Source organism: Psammomys obesus, unplaced genomic scaffold, assembly GCF_907164565.1.
Source record: "Psammomys obesus unplaced genomic scaffold, mPsaObe1.curated_primary_1811, whole genome shotgun sequence".
Taxonomy (NCBI): Eukaryota; Metazoa; Chordata; class Mammalia; order Rodentia; family Muridae; genus Psammomys; species Psammomys obesus.
In genome coordinates this window covers 776,217-802,005 of record NW_026591450.1, presented here as the reverse complement: position 1 = coordinate 802,005, position 25,789 = coordinate 776,217, and the positions used below count along the sequence as shown (strand labels likewise).

General features: G+C 42.1%; 1 protein-coding gene across 3 annotated transcripts in view; it reads left to right on the top strand.

The window, feature by feature from the left end:
- The window catches only part of Ptprm (protein tyrosine phosphatase receptor type M), a 676,296-nt gene that overhangs the window by 299,597 nt on the left and 350,910 nt on the right, over positions 1 to 25,789 (top strand). For all 3 annotated transcript variants that reach the window (XM_055610111.1, XM_055610108.1, XM_055610112.1), the window contains exons 6-7: positions 2,698 to 2,872; positions 8,161 to 8,454. In XM_055610111.1, the coding sequence (XP_055466086.1) occupies positions 2,698 to 2,872; positions 8,161 to 8,454 (469 nt within the window). The remainder of the gene's footprint in view (positions 1 to 2,697; positions 2,873 to 8,160; positions 8,455 to 25,789) is intronic.

Here is a 25,789-nt window from a genome sequence, read left to right as displayed (position 1 = left end):
GTTTAAAGATTCCTTCCTGAGAGTTCATGGGTCACTGGCCTTGTGTGGAGCTGTTGGTGAGAAGCGCTGCGTTGTACAGAGGAACGCTAGCATGAAGGAAGAGTAGCTCCCACGTGCTGCTTCTCCAGCAGAAATACAGATTCAGAAGGAGGGCACTTCCCTTGGGGCCCCTGGTACAGCCTTGAGCTCTGGTCAGAGGTCAGTGTGCACCTCCGTTATGAAAAGTATTAGAATATTGTTGACAAAGGGAAAAATAAGTAAGTAAAACATTTTACAAAGTGTTTATTCTTGTGGGCATATACTTAAGTAAATAAAACAGTAAACACTCCCCTGGCCTTTTGTTGTCACACTGTTGGCCAATAAAACAAACGCTTACCAATGTTACAGCGTGTCTTCCAGTAAGACTTAACTATTTTTCTCATCACAAGATGTTAGATTTTATTTTCAATTTGAAAAAATGAAATATTCCAATTTTAAAAGCTGTAAGCATAAGGTCTCTTCTACTAGAACAATTTGATTATGAGATGTTACCAGAGACTAAGTGTACGGAGTTCAGAGAGGGACACTTTATCTTGTATGTATTGTTAATGCATGCTCTCTTTCTCTCTTTCTCTCTCTCAACATTGTGGTGCTATTTGTTAGATCAAAGTTTTAACTTTAGTAAAACACACAAATTGAGGTACACGAGGGTTTATATTTTGATTATTTTTTAAGTTATAAAGCTGCTTTTATTGTTAATGCCAAAAATAATGTGGGTGGAACCCTTCTTCCTCACTTCTGATGTTTCCTTCCTAGTATCAGGAACTCTGCTAGTGCGGCACTCCTGATTGCTCTTTCCCTGTCCAAGCAGGAGCCTGGAAGGAAACACAGAGCATATAGCTCAGCCCCTTCTCTTGGGAGCTAACTGCGATGGGAACACTGTTCCTCCATCCTGGGTGTTTCACAGCAGCACCTAACATGTGGGGCCTTGTGGTTTTTCTAGTGACTGGGTGAGTGAGTCTGTTTTGTTCTGTGCTTCAGGATCAGAAAGCCCATTGTTCCTGCACACTGCAGTCTGAGGCTGCAGTCCCCAGAAATAAAGGTGGGATTTTGACATCCTGTCTGCTTTTCTCCCGGAATTCACTGCTCATTTTGTCCAGAGCTCAGATGGGAATGTGCGATGCCAATCATTATGTCAAGTGGCCTTGCATACATCTTTCATGTCTCACAATGGCCCTGGGAGTGAAATGAATCATCTCTTTTTAGGTGAGGAAAGTGGGACCCTGCAAAGATACCATGGTGACATTTAGCTGAGTGCCTGAGTTGTGCTAACCCCCCCAGACTCGCATAGCTTAAGACTGACTGTCCCAGAGTATTATAGATAAATGCTTTTTTGTTTGTTTGTTTGTTTGTTTGTTTGTATGTGTGGTATAAGTCACTGATCTGTGCAGATGGGTTTTATTATTGTGTAGCCATGTATTTTTACGGCAATAAGTGAAAACATTTTTAAAAAGGTTGCAAATCCAAGTTCCTTTTGCTACCTTCACTTCAGCCAGTTTTTCTAATCATATTTGGCTTCCTTGAAGTTTTGTGTGACTAGGATGGTCTTCCCTCAACTCCCCTTCGTCTGGCTACTTTCTAGTTTAGCCTCCATGCACCTAGCACTTCCTCAAACCTCTCTAGTCTGCAGTATATGCATTCAGCCTACCCTGTGACTTCTGCCAACCACCTCGTCCTTCCCTTCACCTCTCAGGCCATCACTGGTGGGTCTTTCCAGTGGCTCTGCCTTTTGACCCTGGGTGGCTGATACAATAATAGCCCAGATTGGCACCTAAGATGGCTTCTGGATGAACAATGGACATCGGACTTGCTGTCATACACAACCCTTGGATCTTGGTCTCTTATTTCCTACTAATATAAATAGTATTGAGAAGACAGCAAATTTCCCAAGACTTATTAAAAATGCAGGACTGGATTTGTTACTGTTCTTTTTGGCTTTCGTCTTTTGTGATGATTGGATCCCCGAGAATGCATAAATAAAAAAACTAACTTGGCGTACAGGAGTGATAAAAAAACAAAACTTCTCCACAGTAGAACCTTTGTAATGGGGCTGGGGAGCTCAGGGCAAACAGAAAGACTTCTCCATCATTACATTTCGGAATCGGGTATTTATTGAGCATCCATTTTCGTGGCTTCTGTGTATGTGGGAAAAACATCATAAAACTTGGCTTGGTCCTCTGACTCTGGTCGCTGCAGATGTGACGGTATCACCTGAAGTAGATTTCAGTGTTATTCTTGGTAATTGTCTAGTTGATTATATAGACGTTGGAGTTATATAAAAGGTGGTTAGTGACTTAATTTCGTCTTCTAACCAAAAATAAAAATGTAGGATAAGGTGTTATGAAGAACCAAATATTTGTAGAGAGCAAAGTAAAAAAGGTTTTTTGTATATTTTTTCTTTATTCAGCTCATCTAACTTAACATATTTAAAGAGTTCAAACAACACATTTCTATACACTTAATTTTGGAGCCTTCAATCTTCATTTTGTTGATCAGGGCAGAATTGCTGTTTCTTTTGGAACAGCTGCTCATAGGGATAAACAGTTGAACCACGGATTTGCATGAATGTGACATTGCTAAGTGCCGTGAGGTGTCTGACTGTCTTGATCCGACAGCTGATATTGCTTCTTTCTGCCCTTTCTACCCTCCCTGATATAGGGCATTGATGTCCGAGATGCTCCGCTGAAGGAAATAAAGGTGACCAGTTCGAGAAGATTCATAGCCTCATTTAACGTTGTGAACACGACTAAGCGAGACGCTGGGAAGTACCGCTGCATGATTCGCACGGAAGGAGGTGTCGGGATATCAAACTATGCAGAATTGGTAGTTAAAGGTATTTAATGTGTTTTTATACCCTTAAGTAGTCTAGCAAAATAGACATGCTTACAAAGTTGTTTGTTCACTATTTGTTTATGCTCAAAGTTACCCTGTCTGCTTCTGAACAGTAGTTTGGTGATAGGCTATATTGATGGATTGCATTTTAAGTACAAATTTTGCATGTGAGCAACGTTTTTGAAAACTGTATGTGATTGATGTTGGCTTAGTAGCATACAGAACAGTGGCTGTGCTCTCAGCCAGGGTTTCTGCCAGCTCTGTGTTTATAGATTACAAACTATAAATTTTTTTTTTAAGGAATGAATATTTTTTCTGATAGAAAATCACTTAAAATGCAAATATTCACCAGACAGGGTGTTTATGATAGTAAGGCAGTTAATAAAATGAAGCAGTGTCTGTATTAAAAAAAAAAAAAAAAAAGCCCTGTTATATCATGGACACTGTGTTGATAACTATGTCTTAGCATTCATAATGTTCCAGTTAGGCTCTGTTACTATATTCCATATGACTGGAAAATTGACTCATTACATTCAAGAAGGTTGGAGATGAGAGGTAAGAAAACGGAAGGGAAATAATTTTCTTTTAGCTCATTTAATGCATCTTTTTGTGGGCAGATGAGCTTATCCCGTCAAGATACTAATGCAATTTTTGATGGCAGATGGAATAATTTGAACTTGCATGTGCAGCCTGCTGGCATTTCAGACAACTATGACAAGTCCTCCCTGTTTTCCTTGGGAGAGACAAACAGTATCTCATTGTATTTATTTTAATTTTCAAAATTTCAGGGGTATGCATGGAACCTAAGAGCCACGTGTCCTACCACCAAGCCACTTCCTTGAGGCAATGCCTTAGAGTTACGGGTTCACTCTGCATTTCTTGACTATAGATCACAAACTTGATCACGTCAGGGTGTGCACCCAGCCACGTTCCTCTTAGCAGCCAGTTTCTCTTTTGCAGCCAGCTTTAGAGAATACAGGCTTTGCATCTCAGAACAAGCTGAGAGACGTGGACTATGAAAGTGCCACCTCACTTCGTGGCCTTGAAAATGAAACAGGTGGGATAATGTCACCTAATGATAGGGCCAACAGGAAGTACGAAGAGAGCATGTGTATATACACAGTAAGCTAAGGCGGCGGGGGGGGGGGGCAGGGGTGTGCATATTGCCTGGGCTAGTATCCGTAACTTTCGTTTGGGATGGCCCCTTCCAAAGTTTAAAACTGTAAGCTTTATTACAGGTCATTTATTTAGTTCCCCATCCTTCTGCCACATCCATATTGAACCAGAATGGCTGGGCATAGTCTCCCACCGTAAAAGCTGAAGGGAGCTCGGGCGTCCTGCTCCCGTCTGGCGGAGGTCATGCCTCCTCCTGCTTGGCTTGGGAGACAGGATGCTGGCTTGTCAGTTTGACTCCACTTTGGCGGTCACTCGCTGTAGCCCTGACGGATGGGCAGCAGAAAGAAGGACATACTAAATATTTACTTGGATCGTGTACTCTGCCACACTGCATTTTTATGTGCAGTTAAATTCGAGTTAGACCGCCTGGATGAAATTTTGGGTTCAAAGCTTAAGATTCATAGCTCTTTCATCGAGGCTACTTTTTATCATGGACGCACCATTCAGAAACTCATTGCATGCCTTACGCAATGAATTGCCTGACATTACAAATTAATTGTCAGTTAGGTGAGAACTTCTGGAAGCACGGAGCTTCCATTGAATAAACAATGAGAAAAATGCTTCACAACATTTACGCCACATTTGTAGTCCCTTAAATAAGACACACTCAAAATATGACGTCTTAGTGTGACTCATTCTAATGAGCTATTTCATAGGGTCTCATTCAGCAGGAAACAAGGCTATAATCAATTGGTCATGTCTGCCCTCAGTGTGTTTGGCGGGGGTGGGGGGGGAGATATTGTAACAAGCAAACCAGTATATGTCCGTATTTCAGTAGTAGCATAGCAAGTAAAACAGAGAAATGACAAGAAAAGCGCTGAAAAGGCACCAACTACTTGTAGCAAACACCCCTGAGCAAAACCCACTAGATCTTATTGTTTTCTCAGATGACAAGCCATTGCAGTACAAAATAGGTAATGCTCTCCATGATCTCATCCACCGTGCGGGGCACCACTTACTGTGTCAGTGACGTGCGGAATTCCTTCATTTGGTGCCTATAGGGTCATTCAGCTAGCATCTAACCAATAAGGTGAAAAATGATCTATAGGTAAGATGGCCACCGGCCTTCCCCTTCTTAGACAAGGATGAGGAAATAGCCAGCCCAGCGCAGGTGGCTCTCCAGGTACAGGGAGTGTTGGCTATTGATTTCTTCGACTTTTATTGAGCTGGCTGTAGGGTGTTCTTTGATTCAGAGCACCTTTGCTGCTATGGCCTCAGGAAAGCTCCTACTGGAAGCAGCCTTCTGGATAGCAGGATTAGACCTCAGCATGTGCATGTTCAGTCCTTGCCCTGTAGGATGACCCATTGTGACGTCTTTGGAGAAATGGGTCATCTCAGAAGTGGATTTCCAAAGAGATAGACTATAATTTCTTCCTTGTTTAAAAAAAAACAAAACAAAACAAAACAAAAACGATTGGGGATATAAACACAAGAGAATGTGGCTTTGAACTTTGGAAGTAGCTAAGACTAGTCTTGACCCCCTGTTCTTCCTGCCTCCACCAATTTCACATGCTGGGATTTCAGGAATAAGCCAACACAATTTAGTGATGTAGGAGATTCCAATGCTTCCCATATCCTGAGCCTACTCTGACTTTGGTCTCCAGCTTGTCACAGAGATGTCCCCACCCTCAGTTTCTCTTTTCTCTACAGTCCTTCTGTCCTCTTGTTCTTACTCTCCTCAGGTCTGACCTCCACCTTCTTAACTCTCTGCTCCCCCTCTCCTACGTTGTTCCCTTTCTTCAGCCATTACCTCTGTCTATTTTTTTTTTATCTCCCCTTCTGAGTAAGACTTAGGCATGCTCACTTGGGTCCTCCTTATTACTTACCTTTTTCGGGTCTGTGCCTCATAGTATGCTTTTGTACTATATGGCTAAAATCCACTTATAAGTGAGTACATACCATGTGTGTCTTCCTGAGTCTGAGTTACCTCACTCAGGATGATCTTTTCTAGTTCCATCCATTTGCCTGCAAATTTCACGATTTTCTTGTTTTTAATAGCTGAGTAGTATTCCATTGTGCACAGTTTCTTTATCCATTCTTTGGCTGAGGGACATCTAGGTTGTTTCTAGATTCTAGCTATTATGAATAAAGCTGCTATGAACATAGTTGAGCAAGTGTCTTTGTTGTATGGTGGAGCTTCTTTGGGGAATATACTCAGGAGAGGTATAGTGGGTCTTGAGGTAAAGTTATTCCCAATTTTTTTAAAGATCGTGCCAGATTGATTTCCAAAGTGAGGATTCAGGCAGAAACTCCTAGTAGCAGAGACCTTAGAGATTGAAGAGGACACCCTCTAAGGAGACTAGTCTTCTAGTAAAGGGCAGGGAACACCAGCCATAAAAACTTCAACCTAAAACATAGCCTGCCTACGAATTAAGCAGAGCTAAACATAGAGCTGATAGAACAGAGATTGAGGGAATGCCCATTTGCTCGATGCCTGGCCCAAGCAAAGACCCACCCTATCACTGAGTGTCAACCCCCAACACTATGAACGATATTCTCCTAAGCTTGCAGACAAGAGCTTGTTAAGAGTTGTCCTCTGAGAGGCGCTACCCAGCAGCACCTCAAAACAGATACTGATACTCACAGACAAACATTGACCAGTGCGTAGGGAGTCTTGGGGAAGAGTGGGAGGGAAGAGAAATAGGACCCAAAAGTGACAGGAGTTCCACAAGAAAAACAACGGAGTCCACTAACCAGGGCCCAGAGGGGTTTGCTAAGACTGAAGAACCAACCAAGGACCATGCATGAACTGGACCTAGGCCGCTTACAAAGATGGAGCAGATGAGCAGCTTAGGCTTCAAGTGGGTCCTCTAGAACGGGAAGTGGGGACTGCATTGGACAGGGACTCACTGGCCAGCTTTTAGATCACTATCCCCTGGCAGGACCGCCTTGACAGGCCACAGGGGAAGAAGACATGCTCAGTCCTGATGCAACTTGATGAACTAGGGTAGATGGGAAAAGGAGGTTCCCTTTTCTAAGGAAAAGGGGAAGGGGAAGGGGGAGGAAAAAAGGTTGGGGTTAGAAGGAGAGGAGGGAAGGGGGTACAGTATGTAAAATGAATAAAAGAAATAAATGAGAAAAAAATTAGAAAAAGAAAGAAAAAAATCCTCTAATGCCTTTGTGGATAATGAAAAGAGTCCCAGTAAGAAGACTGACAGTGGAATATGCCCTGCTGTTTAATCACTGCTTCTCAAGAGAGCTCCAGCAGTGACTTCAGTGACAAGAAAAAAAAAATATTTGATGTAAAATATTTGTAGCCATTTGTGTCCCAAGACAGGTTATAGGCATATAGGCACAGTTACTTGGGTTTTGTTGTTGTTTGGGTTTTTTTTTTTTTTTTGATGGTAACTCTCATAGTCCAGGCTAACTTCAAACTCACCGAAGTCTCTGAGGGTTGCTTTCAAGTTCTGATCCTCCTGCCTCTGGCTTCAGAGTGCTGAAACTCCAGGTATGCACGGCTGCAGCCGCTGTGTGACGTGCTGGGGCTCAAGCCCAGGGCTTCTTGCATGCTAGGCAGCCTCCCCACCAACTGAGCCACAACCCCACCTCCTTTTCGTTCTTTTTCTCCCTTGAGACAGCGTCTGGTTTTGCCTTGATTGGTTTTGTCCTTCCAAGTTCAAGTGAGCCTCTTGTCCCTTTCCACGGAAGCTGAGGATATAGGTGCTCAGCTCAGGTTAGCTTTGTTTTTATTTACTTTTTAGATTTATTTATTTTATTCTATGTGTGTTAGTGGTTTTCTTGCATGTGTATATGTGCGCCATGGAAGATCTGGAGGCATTAGATCCCCAGTATTCCTGGAACTGGTTTCTTAGATTGTTGTGAGCTACCATGTGAGTGCTGGAAATCAAACCCAGCTCCTCTGTAAGAGTAGTAAGTGCTCATAAATACTGAGCCATCTCTCTATCCCCATTATTAGTTTTTTTAAAGGTAAAGCTTGAACCTTGTTTAAATCATTAACACCATACGTACACTTATTAAACAGCACAAAGTCTCTCTCATCGGTTCAGTGATAAATTTTTAATATCTTTTACTCTGTCGTCATGGATGTGTATTTAGCTCTTTATCAGTTGAAAACTGAAGCACTTGAATGACGGCTCTCTGGTTTGTTTTCAGAACCACCTGTCCCCATCGCCCCACCTCAGCTTGCCTCTGTTGGAGCAACCTATCTGTGGATACAGCTCAATGCCAACTCCATCAATGGGGATGGGCCCATTGTGGCCCGTGAGGTCGAGTACTGCACAGCCAGTGGCAGCTGGAATGATCGGCAGCCGGTGGATTCCACGAGTTACAAAATTGGGCACCTTGACCCAGACACAGAGTATGAGATCAGCGTGCTTCTCACCAGACCAGGGGAGGGAGGCACTGGATCTCCTGGGCCAGCTCTGAGAACAAGGACCAAGTGTGCTGGTGAGTACCAGGCAGCATTCCTCTCATGTTCATGGTCTCTCGTGGTGTTGGTGTTGGTGTTGGTATTGGATCGCACAGTGGGGGCACATGCTTTAGACAGCTTTGCCTGCATTCCATGTGGAGATAAGAATACCTCTAAAGGTAAAACATAAGTTGGCCCTATGACCTCAAGACCTACCCTCTCTCAATTGTCTCTACCTCTTTTCCTGTTGGTAATTTACGTCTTGCTCCGGGTACCACATAATTGATACTGGGATGGTCCCTGTAGGCTCGCAGAGCCCAGCCACATCAATGATGTCTGCTAATGGGTCAGGCACGTCTTCAGATTCCTCTGTTTTATGTTTGTAGCTAATGTGCTCATCACCCAAGGGCAGTGCCATGGAATGACAGATTCCCTCATCAAGTTTGAAAGCTGTTTTTATTGATGGGTGTGTGAGGCATGGCTGCTGGCCAGTGACTGGGAGCCCATTTGTCTTGGGTTACAAAGTCTTAATTGTGCCACAGCCATTCTGCAAGTTACATAGAATAAGGATGATGCGCAGCAAAATGTAGCATTTATGGAAACCAGAAGGAAGAATCTCTTATCACAAAGAGTTGTTTTTTGGTTGATGACTGTCTGGGATGAAGGGAAATGCTTGTTGAGATCTCCCATTGCTGTGCAAAGTGGACCCAAGACCATGCTTGAATGGTGTGCTGAGAGGAGGAGAGCCCATGGAGTTTGATGGAGTTGCTTAATGCTATCTAGCATCAGTTGAGAAGACAGTATGGGCTTCATTTCTCCCGAGTTTTCAAAGGCTGGTGGGTGCTTTCGTGGAATTCCACAGTCATACAGTCAATGAGCCTTGGATCTCAAGTATTCAGATAAAAATTATATCTATGGTAAATGTGTGTGAACTTCTGCTCATCAATCTCTCAACAATAGTATCTAGCAGCTTGTTTGCATAGTGTTTATGTTATGGTAGCTACTATGCATGGTGGAAAAGGCTTATTAAGTATTCTGAGGGTCATCTGAGGATTTCTTATCTTTAAGAATCCTAGGGGCAATGGACCCACAAAAGCCTGCTGAAGACTGTATCATATGACTATCTGCTGATAATAGAAGTTAATAATGTGTGTGTGTGCACAGTTGAATGTGTATACAGTTGAGTGTGTATAGTTGTGTGTGCATTATTGTGTGTATACGGTTCCGTGTATTTGCAGTTGTGTATCTATATGCAATTGTGCATGCTTGTATATACATAGTTGTGTATCTTCTGTGCATTTACAGTTGTTATGTGTGTACCCAGTTGTGTGTGTTCAGTGGTGTGTGTGTAATTTGTATGTGTATGCAGGTGTGTGTGTCTGTGTGTGCCTGTTTGTGTCTGTGTGATCAATCCAGGTTATCTTTCCTCAGAACTTTTCCATCTTTACTTTTGAGGCAGTATCCCTCACTAGGACCTGACTCTCACCAATTAGGCTGGGCTGCCTGGCTGACTAGTGAGCCACAGCTATTCTCCATTCCTGCATCCCTCTCTCTGTTTTGTCCAGTGGGTGTGGGGACTGAGCTGGCCCCCCATGTGTATGCAGCAGGCACTGAGCAGCCTGCTCAGTCCCCTGAGGTCAGTGAACTTAAACACAACCCATTTATATTTCTATCTGTAACTTGGATAATCCTAATTATATAATGGCAGTAACCACAGGAATTTTTTTTTCTCTAAAGATCAATGGTGGTTCATGCTTTTAATCCCAGCACTTGGGAGGGAGGCAGAGGTAAGCAGATCGGAGAACAGCCTCTTGTACACAGTGAATTCGAGGCAGACAGGGCTGCATAGTGAGACCCTGTCCCAGAAAAGAAAAGAGAGAGACAATTGGTATTAGGCAGCAGAGCAGCTACTTTTCCCCTCCTATGATCTCAGCCAAGGGCTCTGTGATGGTGATGTATTAGCAGGGTCTGTATCTGGATTTTCTGCGGAACTTGTCTCCACCCGACCCCTCTGGCACCTGAGCTGAAATAGGACATGTCTGTTCAGACTAGAGCCTCCTTAGTCTTGGCCATTGGATCTGGAAGTTTCCTAATCTTTCTCAGTTTGTCTTCTCTTGTCTAAACCTCAACATCCCAGTCACTTAGCTTTAGTAAATGATTTTACTTTTGTGAAGTGTTTGTCATATCACAAGCTGTAATGGAAACATTAGCTTTGTACAGCAATGTCAGTGTCAGGCTTTTTAGCAGTATAAGTGATAGCATTTTAATTCATAAAAGCAGTGACGTGAGTTTACATTTGTACACCACTTCACATTTCATAATCTTTGTTAATTTTAGTATTTTTAATTAAAATGAAATCGTATCACGCTCCCTCTGCTTCTTCCTCCAGCCCCTACCTCAAACTTCTCCCATACCTCATTCTCAAGTTGAAAGTCTTTTTCCTATGTATATGTACGCATTTGTTATATATTAAATATGCATATATGTGTATATATATGGTATGTATATATATATATTACTATATATAAATAAAGTTTTCTAGGTCCATTTTTGTTGCATGATTATTTGCGGTTTCAAGGCTGACCACTGTGCAACAACCAATAAGCTCCAGCCAATCTGGAGCTTATCCCTGAGAGAGGCTAATTCTCCTTTTCCCACCAGTCACTAGTTTCTTGTTCTTTCTCTTGGGTGAGACTCAATGATAATTTCCTCCTTCCACTCTAGCATGTCCGTCGGTATTGCCATTGTTCAGTCTTGTTTATGCAACCATTTATGGGAGAGGATGTCTAAAAGCAGACAGCCTGCTATCCTGGCTCTTCCAGAGCATTCCTTCAGTATAGATTCAGGAGCTGTAATGTAGATACTGCCATTTGGGGCTGTGTTCGTCACCAATCCATTGATCTCTGCATTGTGACCAGAGTTGTGGGTTTAAGTCACACTCCCATTTGCTGTGAGGAAGGGTTTCTTTAATGAAAGATAGTAGCTACTCTTATCTGAGGGTAAGATTTAAAATGTGGTAAGGAATTATGCTAGTCTAGCAAAGCGGTGGTAGTGGACTATTCTCTAAGGTCTCCCATGACCTCACTAGACCAAGAAGCTGGCTAGGTTTCTAGTACCAGGCAGTTACCTTTCTGTTGGGTGAGCCTTAAGTCCGTGTATACAGCTGCTGCTTGAAAATGACTTCTGAGTGCCAAGTCTTGCACCTTTATAAATATCCTGCCATGCTGGCAGTTGTTGTGGTTGATGGGTGTTGCACATGGTAGGGGGTTGCACAAGTTTAATTATTTTCCTCTCTTGGCATCTTACATAGTATTACCTAAAGCCAAGAAAGCTGTTCCACAGGAAAGGAACTTCTGGATCAGATCCAGGTGGAGTCACCCAATTCATGTATCCTATGTGTGAGGTGTCTGCAGAAATAGGGGCTCACCCTCATTCCCTGAAAGGCATACAAAGGCTACACTGATAATCTGTATTATTTTGGGAGTCACTTAGACTACCATGACCAGCCGTTTAAAAGTAGAAAAAGAAAAGACATCCTGTGTTCATGGATCAGTGGAATTAAGATTATGAAAATGACTATCCTACCAAAAACAATTTACATATTTCATGTAACTCTAGTTAAAATACCCACAACATTCTCCATAGAAAAAAATCCTAAAGTTCTCATGGAATCAGAATATATCCTGAATAGACAAACAGTCTTGAACAAAAAAGAATAATCCTGGAGGGATTGTTATTCCAGAGTTAAAGAAATATTATAGAATTTTGATAATAAAGTCAATATGAAGCCTGACATGGTGGTGTACAACTTTTATTTCCAGCACTCAGGGAGGCAGGCAAATCACTCTGAGTTGGAGGCCAGCCTGGTCTACAAAGCAAGTCCAGGATAGCCCAGGCTACACAGCAAAACCCTGTCTCAAAAACAAAACAAAAAACAGATACAGTATGAGCACAAGAAGAGATATATAGATCAATGGATAGAATAGACCTCCCAAACATAAGCACTCATACTATGGCCATCTAATATTTGACAAAGATAAAAACACTAGAGGAAATCCACACGCAGAGTGAAATTAGACCCATATCTATTATCCTCCACAAAAACTAGATCCAAGTAGATCAGATATTTTAAATTTGAAACCTGAAACACCCAAATTGCAAGAAAAAAAACAAAACAGATAGTGCCCTTCAAGATGCAGGTGCAGAAAGGGACTTTGTGAACAGGATTATTTATTTACCCAGGATTTAAGGGCAACAGCAAACAACTGGGACCTCATAAAACTATAAAGCTTCTTTATGGCTAAGAAAACAATCCATTGAGTGAAGAAAAGGCCCCAGAATGGGAATCTTTGCCAGCTACCTATCTGGCCAAGTATTAGCATTCAGAATATACAAAACAATTCAGAAGTAAAGTCAAGGAAATAAATGACCCAATATTAAAAATAAAATCAAAACTGGACTACGATTAAGGGTATAAACACGGCGCTCCAGAGAAGACATAAAAGTATACGTGAGTATAAAAAGTGAGTATACACCATGGAGGCTTCAGAGAGGAAATGCAGATACAGGTGATGTGAGCTGGGAAGAGAGTAGCAGGGTGTCTAACTGGGGAGGAGCTAGAGAGGTCAACAGAACAGAAGAAGGAAGGACAAATGGGGCTCTTGGAGAGAACCTTGAGGAATCATGCTCTTCTATACTTCCTGGTATCATTTCTTCAAACTCGGGCTTGCTTTTCATTTTGCTCAGAGGTGTTGTTTGGTTTTTTTTAACGTGCCTTCAGAAGTATGCAGAGGGGACCCCGTTTTCCTCATGTGGAGATACAGAAGCCATCACGAGACCTGTTCACCCCCGAGTGTGCTCTGTAAGAAATAACTCCAGTGTTACTTTAAGCAGATCTGTTTGGAGCACGAAATATGTCCTTTCCCCCCTTTAGATTGGAGAGGGCACTGGATCTCCCTCATGCCTGTCACGGCCCCCTATCCCCACTAAACATTCCAGGCGCTCGTTTTTATCACTTTTGGTGTTACACCAGAACATCCAGCTATAGACACATAGCTATAGACACATTTTTGTGTGTGTAAATGTATAGTTTTCAAAGAGACACGGCGTCTGTTTTTTACAATAGATTGGCAGTCTCTTTGAAGAAATGAAAACCCATTTTCAACTGGTATTTCCACACTAGCACGGTTCCCCTAAAAGAATTAATCCTCAGCTGAAAAAGGCAATCTAATAACAAGCAACCTCATTCGCTCTGCTTGTTCCCGGCACATGAAGCTGTCCGTCCTGGTGTGGGCTTCTAGTGTATCAAGCACCAACAGAGAATGTTTTTGAAAAGGCTGCAATTGAGTGAGTCGACCTTAGGAAATAGAAGGAAGTATGTTAGGTGAGAGAGTTGAAGTCAGAAATAAGAGAGGAGGCATGTTAGGTGGGTGAAGAAATTGAAGTCATGAGACTTAGTTGTAAGAAGCGAGACAGCTCACCCTTTCTTGACCCGAGGCTTTTGAGCAAGCGCGCAGTTTAGGCTGGTGGAAGCTGTTGGTGATCTGTGTGACATTGTAGAAAAAAGACCATCAGGAGAAGACGGTTGTCACAGTTATAGACTGAAAGCTTGGTATAGGTCCACAGTAGCATCCATGTGGCTCGGGAGCACTACCAGCATTTATGAAGAGAGGTCAGCCTTCCCCAGCAGTGTATGGAAATGCCTTGGGACAGATTGGGTGAAACAGATAGACTGAGAAATAGAAAGGATGGAAGGCCCTTTGTTCGTATAGTCAAAATAGGCAAGAATATTACTGTAGAAACAGAGCAGTGCTGAACAGAAGCTTATATGAAGGGGCTTCTGGCGGGGCGGCTGAATGCACATGAACCTTCAATGCAGTTCACACAGGCAGTGTGACTCATCCCTGTAAGGCTTTCACATCCCTGCCCTTTCCTACTCCCTCAAAAAAAGAAATTACTATAATCTTAGGTTGCATTAGGAAAATGAAAGCACTGATGCATTACAGGAGATGGCATTTTATACCATCTATCTATCTATCTATCTATCTATCTATCTATCTATCTATCTATCTATCTTTCTATCTATATCTGTCTGTCTATCTGCCTGTCTGTCTATATAATCAGTGTGTTTGTTTCTGATCCCTGCATTTTCAAAAACAGCACAAAGGCACTGATGTCCAGGGGAGATCCTCCAAGATCAAAAGCGTTACAACACTTTGGTTGATGGTGGAGAAAGGATAACAAGACCTTATACAGTGGGTTGGGACTGTGTCATAGGGAGTTTCTTGGGGCCGGTTTGTTCAGCTATAACCTGACACTGTAGAGTATGACTCCCAAGTTCAAAATGACAAGAGCTGGCCTGACCTTGAAGATTTTGCCAAACAAGTTCTGTGATTCATTGGTTTGTTACTCTGCGTCTCCGGAAATGAGCCATCATCTGTTTTTGTCCTGAAGATCTTCCAATTTCATTCTGACTTTATTCTTGCCCAAGAGCTTCCTGATCATGCCTGTCAGGCTCTCTGAACACTGATGAAGATCTGTGGTGACCTTTCCAGAAGCCTGAGGTGGGGGTGGCGTGGTTGCATTTAATCTTGACCACACGGAGAGCATTTGACGGCTGTCTCTTACTCTGGGGTTCACTACCCGAACTTTGTGTTAACATTCCACTTCATGGATGAACCCACAATGTGAGTGGATACCTCAGCCAGCTTCACCGGTTGTCACCTGCCTGTGTGCGAGCTGGCAGTCCTGCAGCTGGACCTTCAGGCACAGGAAGGCCACTGTACTCTGCAGCTAAAACAACCATGTCACGTATCCTAGAGTGTTACTGCAAAGCTGTGGCCTCCTAGTGAACAGAGCTGTAACTGTAGCAACCAGTCAGTCAGAGAGCACTGCCACTTGTCTTAACCATCGAACTCTCCTGTGTGTGACCCTGGACATTAAACCCGGGACCCCACACACATTTGGCAAGTGTTTATCACTGGGCTCTACCGCCTGCTCCCTTTTGACTTTCTGTCTTGAGGCATGGTTTCATTAATTTGCCCAGGCCGGCCTTGAACTTGTCATCTTCCTGCTTCAGCTTCCTCAGAGGCTGGGATTACAGGCCTGCCATGCCAGGCTGGTCCTTAATTTGCTTTAGCTGATCTCTGTTTCAGTGTCTGTGACGTGTTGAACTCTGCCCTGCCATGTCATGGTGACACTCATGAAGCTGTAGTTAACTTGATCCCCACTTTCCGTCCACCCTCTTCCCCATGGCTTATGGATGCATTGTCATCACTGAGCCAGATCTGCAGAGATCATGTGCGGCAACTCTCCAGAGTGTGAGCTTTTTATATTTCTGACAGTTACTTCCAAGGGTAGGCATGGGCTCTCTATGTGAGCATGTCAAGTCACTCGGTTCCTGTCCACTTCTTCATCCCCAAACAGGTACCTGCTCCAGACCATCAGATGTGCATGTGGAGATCAGCATATGTCTTTACCTATAACTTTCTTCAAGAATAACAGTGTCCTACCTGTGTGAGTTACATTTAAACAAGCATCATCAAGAGCTGGCTTCGTTACAATTTTATACACCCAGTTATTTCCCAGTCCTGCAGTTCAGCCATAGTTGGATAACTTCAGCATCCAGTTAAACGGAATGAAACTTAGTTTGTGATTTCTGCCGGAGTGAGTGATGTTTGTAGAATTGGGAGCATCCTTTTGGCCCCAGGCCATTTAGTAATAGGTGCTCGGAACAGTAAAATGGGTGATGTCATTAGATCACAGCAGACTTTATGGATGTTTTATTTGGGGACATCACTTTTTATGTATCCCAGTTATTGGATAACTGTGGTTAAGAGACTTGCAAATAACTCACCCCAGAAGTTAAGGAATGATAATCAGCTAACAAAGGAGCAATTATAGGTGGTGAGATGGAAGAAAGCCGAACTCCAGTGTCCAGTGGGATTAATATAACTACACATATTTGTAAAATATATATATGTATATATATATTATATATATATATAAAACTTTAAAAAGTACTCCTACTTATTTGTCAGCCTCTGTGGCAAGCGGAGTAGAGATTTCTGATTTCAGGTTTATGCATTTGGGGTACATGGTGTAAACACATGCACATTCAAATACACTTGCAGTAAATACAGCATCAGGTAGTGATAAATGCTGTAAGACAGAGGAAGGGGCGGGTTTTCTACTTCATGCTGGTAAAGTACACAAAGCATAATGCTCGCCATCTTAACGGGGTCTGACGTCTACCTCAGTCCAGTCCTGTTAAGTCCACTCAGCTGAGCTCCTGAGTGCTTCTCTCTCATACTTCCAGTGCATTTGCTCACGTGACGTCCACACCAGCCCCAGAAACCCCTACAGCCACCATTCTACCTCTGTCTCTGTAATCAGCAGTCTGCATATGCTCGTGCAGTGTAATCCTGAAGGGTTTGTCCCATTGTGATGTAGCCACTTAATTTCCAGGTCTAGCCCCCAGCCACATGGATTGGTCACGCCTCTCAGGTCCTCCTATCATTATGTTTTGTTTTGTTTTTTCAATTTTTTCCGCCTTTTTTTTTTTAATGAACTATTCCCAAGTGGTTAAACACTGACTTTGGCTTTTAATTAAGTTGATAATTCTTAGTTTAAAAGTATACTATCATGACTTAGATAGATTTCAATGAGTTAAGTACAAACTGCAGTTTGAGTGGAGTTGAAACACAGGCAAGAATGCTGGGAACACTGTGTTAACATGTGAGAGCCCCTGCAGTCTGGCTCCTTGTGAAGAGTTGGGAGCGATGCATGCAGGAGGAGAGCATTTCCTATGTTCCAAACCTGTGACGCTAGTCAGAGGGATGTGCATATTCATGCTTCCTTGCATGCATATATTTTTTTTCCTATATAGACCAGGTTCAAGTTTTTATATAATTGCAGTGAGAACTTGTGACTCACTACATTAAAATGTGTTTCTTTGGTAACGTAGTGCTACCTAGCTTAACCACATACATATTTGTCAGTTACACAAAGCGCCGAGTAGGTCGACTATTGAAAGTTCTCAGCTTCAACCTGTGGGAAGCTAGGACGCAGCCTAAGCTGCCTTGCAATTCAGCCTCTCGCTTGCTTTTCCTGATGGCGACTGTCCTGTGGCACCTCAATGCAAGTATTTTTGTGTAGTTGTTTTGAGCCCTGGACATGTCTTCTGATGGACAAACCACAAGCAAGAGGAAGGAATCCCTCCAGGGTGGAATTTAGTGTTCCAACAGTGTGAGTTCTGCCTTTACTAGCACTTCAGAGCCCTGTGGCTTCCTGTATGGTTTCATCAATGTACCTCATGTGGTGGCATGGTCTCCAGGACCGGGCCTCCTCTAAATGTCATGTGGTTTGGTAATGCTAGTTTTGAGTAGAATTTCCTGTGTTTTCCTGATACTAGGGAGACTAGTTAGATACACATGATGGGGTTGGCATAATGGAAATGAGTAATAGGGGTTTTCTAGCAAGGGGATGTTAGCAAAACTTAAACTTTACTTTGCTGTAATTCTCCTGTAGCCCTCTCTCTGCCTACATTTGCTTATTGTTCTTAATCCTTCCTTGGGGGAGAAAAAAATGATCTTCAGTTAAGCCCCTGTAAAAATTAGATTTGTTTTCCCCAAATGAAGACTAGCTGGGTTGTTTGTCTATTATCAGTTGTCACCCCATTATAGTATGTTTTGGGGCCTGTTCTCCTAATCCCTGGAATGTGGGGGCAGGTAAGAGCTGATTTAATTATGGCTGTAATACAGGACAGATAAAGGCCAATGACCTAATTGAACAGAACAGAATTTATTTTTAATTTAAGTTTATTTGCCAGGGAGAAAAAAATAAAGGTGTTCTAATTTTTAAATGGTTCTGCCAAAGGGCAACATGTTTTTAATGCATTTGTAACACATTAAACCATTAAGAACCTTTTTAGATAATCAACATTAAGAGAGCATTAGAAGGAACTTCTGTATTAGGACTCAGAGGTAAACACTCTTTGCTCTGGATAGCATCTCACTGTGTATGCAGGTCAGGACAAGATTTGTGGGACAGGATGGACTGGACCCCTTCTTACAGTTGTCCCTGCCCCAAAGACTTACAAGTAACACTTCCATGATTTGGTGTTTTGTTTTTGTTTTTGTTTTTGTTTTTGTTTCCATCTGTGCCCAGAGAAGATGTCAGTGAAGTAGGGGAATAGATCAACCCTAGCCCTTCTGTAGGGCAAGTGTGAACAGACAGGGTGGTTACTCTTGGAGTTACTGCTGTTGACTCTTGAAGGGCCAGGTCAGTTCTCTAAGGGAGTCTAGCGAGACCCCTTTGCCTCTGCAAAATGAGCACAGCACATCACTGCTGAGCCTCCTCCCTGCTGATCTCAAAGCCTCAGAAGACTGCTTCCTACACAGCTTAGAATAAACTTAGGAGTTAGAGAAAACTGAGAGGAGCTGGGGATAGCCAGGGGCTACCGAGCCCTGCTGTTTCTGTGGTAGGTAGTGTGACAGTGGAGAAAATCACAGCGATCATGCAGGTTGTGCTTGATTGTTCATTAGTTGGGTCCCTGCTTATCCAGATGTCTTCTAACAGGCTCCTGTGACAGCACCATTGTAATTCTTCCTTCACTAAGGAACAACTACAATACATACATACATACATACATATACATATATATATTTATATACACATACATATAAATTTATGTATAGTGTGTGTGTGTATATAGAGAGAGTCTAGGTGTAAGTCAGCTTTTGGTCCCTTTGGCATCCCTTTATTCAGGAAAGATTGATTTTGGCTCTGGACTTCTTATAATTTCATTAAAAAATTGATAATTTCTGATAATTCTGATAAATTGATAATCAGCTTTCTTCAGGAAAGGTTGATTTTGGCTCTGGATTTCTGAATTCAGGCTGTGGTCGGTTGGCCTTTTACCTTCAGGCCTGTAGCAGCCAAGTACATCACGATCTATGGTCCAGAGACTGATGTAAGATGTTGTTACTTTTGCTTGTGAATGAGAGACTTTATTAAGCATGTTTCCAAGCGAAGACTGAAGAACAACTGACAAGGCTGATAGGAACAGCTTATCAGTGTACAGCATTGTCAGGTCAGGGGGTGTCAGCAGTCACGCTGACATTGCTAACTATGAGCCTGGCCATCAGAAGCCAGTGGTTTCCTTTTCCCATGGCATGCATTTTTATATCATTGGATGAATACGGTAACCCTCTATTGGAAATGCTTTAGCGCCTATCTCTTTTCTTTTATATTCATTTTTTATCATATTTTTTATTAATTCAATTTACATCATGGTCATAGACCCCTCCCCTGTCTACTCCCAGTCCCATCCTCTTTCCTGTATCCCCTCTCCCCTATTCTGAGGAATAGGGGAGCCCCCCACCCAGACACCCCAGCTCATCTAGTCACATGAGGGCTGAGTTGATCTTCTTCCCCTGTGGCCTGGTCGTGCAGTCCTGTCAGGGAGATGTAATAAAAAAGCAGGCAACATAGTCCATGTCAGAGATATTTCTCACTCCCCTGACTAGTGGACCCACATGAAGCCTGAGGTGCCCATTGGCTACTTATAAGTAGAGGCCTCTAAATCTTTTCAGTGATGCAGTGTTTTTAAAACCCTTAGCCCTTTGCTGTTTTTCCTTCTTCCTGTCACAGAGGTAGGGGGCCAGCTTGGTTCAGAAAAAGGAGTCTTGAGGATACTTAAAATCAACATGTTGGAGTCTGGGACAAGAGAGCCCTCCTTATATGAGAGTCTACTTTCAACAAGACTAAAGAGCTCATGATGGCTTAGCAGTACATTTTATACTGGAGAACATGATTCATGCATCCCTCATGGCAGGTGTATACCTAATAATAGATGGTGGGTGAGAAGCAACCAGAAAGTGGCAGGCAAGGGACCCTAGTGACCTGATTTCCTTCCACTGGGTCTTCCTATTCAAGATTCCACTGTCCCCTCAGTCCTGCCTTGGGCTGGGGACCAAGCCTTGAACACATGGACCATTGGTGACTCTTTCAGATCTAAATTATAATTGCCACCCACAAGATCATTTCTGTCCATGAGGCTGGGCCATCTAAATCACTCCCAAATTGTCTGTACGCTTAGCAAGAAAAATATTGATAACAAAACACTTCATTCTTAGATTAGAACCAATGCCTTAGTTGTTTATAAGCATTTTACTGTACTGGGCTTCCATGAATAATTATCTTTGCTGCATGCTTGTGGGGTTTGGTGGGACTTGGAACGTAATTCACCATTATGAATTACCACAGAGGATGTTTTTATTCAGCCACTGCCTTTGTGAACATCTAAGAGGGACAGTGTTCTGCTGAGGGACTGTCATTTTAGTCTGATTGGGTGCTGCTGCTTCCTCTTAACAGCTAAAATCCTCAACGGATTTTTTCCCGGTTCCTAAACCTGTGTTCTGTTACTCCTAGTCAACCTTGTACCGACACCAGGAGGTTTTCATTAAGAGTGGGACATTTCCACGTGCTGATTGCATAGAAACCACGTGGTAGTGTAACCTAGTGAAGCCGGTGTAGATTGCTGCCAAACTCTGGTCAGTAAATGAAATCATTGTGTGCTACAACTGAGGTCACGTGCTGCTCTGGTAAAATCTTTTAAGACTAGGAAGCTGAGTGGCAGGGTTTGTTTGATGTTCATGTATTGCTTCATTTTCATTCCTTGAATGCTTAAATGTGTGTCCGCAAGCAAAAGCCAGGAACTGATCACATGTTCTCTGGAATCAAGGATAACATGCTGCTTGTGTAAGTTTGCTTATTTGTTTTTGTTTTTGTTTTGTTATCAGGCTAGAAGACAGCTCACAGACTGCATCCTTCTCTGGGTAGCAAAGGAAGTGGGAATGGGGGGATGCTTTATTTACGTGTGTGGTGTCTCTGTTCAGCGACAATGAACTTACTTCAGGTTTGGTACATGATGAGTCTTCTTAGCTCTGTTCACATTCCACTTTAAATACTGTCCTAACCACACAAAACTGAATATGTTTGGTTAGAACAGTAAGACTTAGATATCTTAGGTGGCCTTTTTGGTCATTTATATGTGGACCTCTGGACATTAAAGAGCCCTTGCGTGGGATTGGGGATTCAGCCTCCAATACTGGGGCTATTGGACAGTGGAGCAAGCAGTAAAATTCTCTCACGAGGAGAGCTGCTTCTCATCGCAGCCACCGGCATGGGTAATATTCACTGACAACTTAGACTCACTTAAGAGATATGTGATATAAACTCTCATATAGCTGTGGAGACACTTCCCAACAGGCTTAAATGGCGAGAGGAGACCCACCTTAAATGGAAGTGGCTCTATCCCAATTCAGCCTAGACTGAATTGAAGGAAAGAAGAGAATGCCAGAAGAACACGAGCATTCCTCATTCTCCACTTCCTGGCCTGCTGGGGGATAAACAAGCATCCTTATGCTCCCACAGCTGTAGGCAGCTCTGCCTCCCTGCCCTGACTCCCTTGATGTGATAGACTCTACTCTTAAACATGAGCCAAAGCGGATCTCCCCAAGGTTGTTTCTTGCCATGTATTTAGTCAAAGCAATGGCAGGGGCCACTAGTCCAAGACCACGATGAGGCCATCTCAGGATATCTCTGTGATGTCATAGTATTTAGGGAAAGTTCCCTCAAACTTGACCTCCAGGGTATCACGGAAGTCACGGAGGTGATGGAAGCTTAGGCGCTATGCCTAGAAAAGCGAATGCAGCAGAGCGGAAGCCGGTGGCATGCCTTGAAGACTAGATAGGTTTTGTTCTTCAGCTCTTCTGTCTTGTGTGCTTTGTCCATGTTCCTGTAGCTCCCCATTCAAACCAACTCCCAGGGTGTGTATCCTCATCCATGTGGGCGTGCGCTTTGTCAGAATGAATTCTGCAGCGTTTGGTCTTCGGCTGGAATTTCCCCCATCTCAGCTGTAAAAATAATGCTGTTGGTCTTTTCCAAAGCTAAATTAACAAAAAAGCAAAACAAATGAGAGCTGGAGTTTTCACAGCAGATGAGGAAAGCCTATTAAATATGTTAGTTTATGAAGGCCAACCATGTTCCTTTGTTTGTGAAGCAATTTTTACAAATTAACTTTAATGATATAAAGGACTAGTAATGATAGTGCATATTGGGTTAGATTAGAAGTGACTAGAAAGCTTTAAAGTGAATAATGCGTATAAATGAAATTAAATCTGCAAATACAAGAAATCTTCTGAGAAAGCGAGAAGGGTAATAGAACCGTTTGACTACAGTCTTCCAGCCTTGTCATTACTGTATTTTCTGAGCAACATAAGCCATATAACTATTCAGGCAATGTTTTTATTGACCAACGGGCAGTATTTCTTAAAGATGTAGACGAATGCCTGGAGACAACTATTTATAGTTGCCCTTGAAAATCCTTTCTAGTATTATTAGAATACTAGGTATTATTATTAGAATACTCAGGTATTATTAGAATAGACACAATATGAAACATTTATATATTATATATTGGCATCTCATTTTCTTTTGGCTGTACTATATTTTTCCTGAAATAGATTATGAACTTATTATAAATACACTTTTTATGAATGTTTATTTCTCACCAGTGGTTTTCTCTAATCACTGAAGTCATGGCTGCCATTAAAGAAAAATGCACTCTAAGCATTTTGGTAGTTACAAACGTCAGGTTTACAATAGATTTGACTCATTTTTATTCCATTAGTATTCTGTTGAACTTAATTTAAATGTATCCCAACTTAATTTATTTTTCTTTCTTGATAGCCATTGTCATTTAATGTTAAAAGGAATATTTCCATAAATATCTATAGCTATATCTTACATTATTTTCATTTCAGTAGATTACAGTTCTAATATCAAATTTCTAGACCTGCAGGACACACATCTAAGACTTTAGAAAAAGCTCTCATTCTGTTCCGGAAGGTTACATCAAGCTCTGCTCCGCCAGTAAGGTGGGGAGCTGCTGCGTTCTAGGCATACTTTACAGCATTGGTTCTTTTTTTAATTGAAACTTATTTATTATTGTTGGTGTGTATGTATGAGCACGTGCATTTTTGCGTGTGTACACCATGTATGTGTGTGTGCCGCAGTGCATGGGTGTGTCAGAGGATAGCTTTGTGGAGTTAGTTTTCTCCTCTCATGATTCTTCATGCACTTCAAAGCATCTCTCATCCTTTCATTTCCTTTGTTTGTTTGTTTTTAAGTGGGAAGCAGAAACAGGTAGATGTCTGAATTTGAGGCCAAGTTGGTCAACAGAATGTGTTCCAAGACAGCCATGGCTACACAGAGAAACCCTGTATTGAAAAATTTTAATTTACGTTTCACTTTTTTCATGTGTATCAGTTGCTTCTATTTCTTCTTCATCGAGTTGTCTATTTCCTCCCTAGCAATGCCTTTCTGGTTCTTTTATTTTCATATTTTACAGTAGATTTATTAGTCATTTGTCTGCTGTTTTCTAAATATGTTGCCTCAGTAAGCTGTGCAGATTGTACATGTTAGTGATTAACTCTGAGTTACCACTGATGCATCTGTATTGCGTTAAGGAAAGAAAAACATAGGCTTCCATGGACTTTTTTTACCCAAGAGCCAATCCAGATTTAAATTCTCTAGTCCATGCTCCCTGTGTCTTCCATCCTTTGTCTATGAGTCTGAACCTATTCCTATCTGAAGACTGTCCCAAGAATCTCTTTGCCTTTATATCTGTATCTGTCCCTGTGTGTAATCTGTCTGGTTTTGTCCTTATGTGTCTTTGTGTCTGTTGTCCGTCCCTAACAACAGACTTCACTCTATTTATTGAAGAGCACAGATGAGGAAGGACTGGGACACTTTACAGAAATCTTTAATAGAGTTTTACAAGGGATTAAATCACTGCAACTGATCCCCACCGCCCCAGACAGCAAACATCACTGCTTATCAGCCAGTATTCGTAATTGGCTGTTTTCCATTTTTATGGTAGAGTTTAGAAAATTGCTTTTAACATCTGTATTTGTTGCTTTCAGCAAATGATATATATATGTGATATCTGGGTCAGGGCATGGAAGAACACATAATTTAAGATTACAGTTATGCGTCAGCTTAAGTTGTAAAAGTTGATTACATGGGAAGTCCAGGACAAGTAAGGTTGATTGTTACATTGTCTTCTTAAAGGCAGGTTAAACAAACCAGCCAAGAACACAGTAGGACAGCAACCTTAAGTCTTCAGTGACCCTGAGGTGTGTGATTAACTCTGTGAGGTCTAGCAAAAGTTCCAGTCTTAGAATGTCAGAGGTATTTTCACAATAGTGCATCGCCTCAGCCAGCCACTTTCTTTTGCTTTAGTTGTGTCTCCTTATAACAGAAAAAGATTCACACTTCATGTAGCTAACTGTACCAATTATATAATTTAGGGTTGGTGTGTTTCTAAGTCATCCTAGTAAATATTAATTTATTTTGTCTAAATAACCAGAGAGGCAGTTATGCTTGCCAATGGAATCACTAATTTTTTTTTAAATTTTTAATGGGTTTTTAAGTTTCTACTCCTAGGTTTTTTCCAAGTTTTCACTGGACACTTTTAGTTAAGTGTTATACTTAACATGTTCCATATAATATTTAGTTAAATATATTAATAGTACACTAATTAAATAACATTTAATTGATGAAATTGTGTCAGAACTGTGGAGCTGAGGGACTTCTTGAGGCTATGCAGGGAGGACACTGAGTGATGGGAGCACACTGGCTCCCCCCAACTCCAACATCAGCGCTTGGGAAGGCAGGAAAGACATTACTGTGGAGCTCACGGCTTTCAGCATTAGTCCCTCTGCTCCGCCCTGTGACAAAATACTTGATAGAAACAACTTAAGGGAGGTGACGTTCATGTTACTGATTGGTTCAGTTAACACCGCTGAGGAAAACAAGGTAGGTTTAAAGTCAGCCTAAGTGAATAGATGGGAATTTTACAAAAGAATTAGGGTGTTTGAGCTGCAATTAATAGTAACTCAGTTCAAATGAGCTAATCAGCAAGGAAAGCATTAACAGGCTTGGATTTATTTAGTGACAGAAGTGATTTGGCCAGGGGAGGATTTCCATAGGCTTCCAGCGTGAACAGGGCTGGTCCTCTTTATGGTGGGGGAGTTGCCCTCAGGAGCAGCCTAGGACACAAGCTCTGTTCATGTTTAGAAGAGGAAGCTAAAGGTGACTCTCCTGAGTGTGGAATAAAACTCCTTTCTTTCAGTCACTTAGGCCCTTTAAAGGCTAATAATAACCATAATCTTCCAGAAGTGTTTAAGATAGTGTGTTTATTAATACTGGAGACGAGATAAGATAGGCTCAGGACAGATTCAGATTTCCAGGACGCTGCTGCTGCTGCTGCTGCTGCTGCTGCTGCTGCTGCTGCTGCTGCTGCTG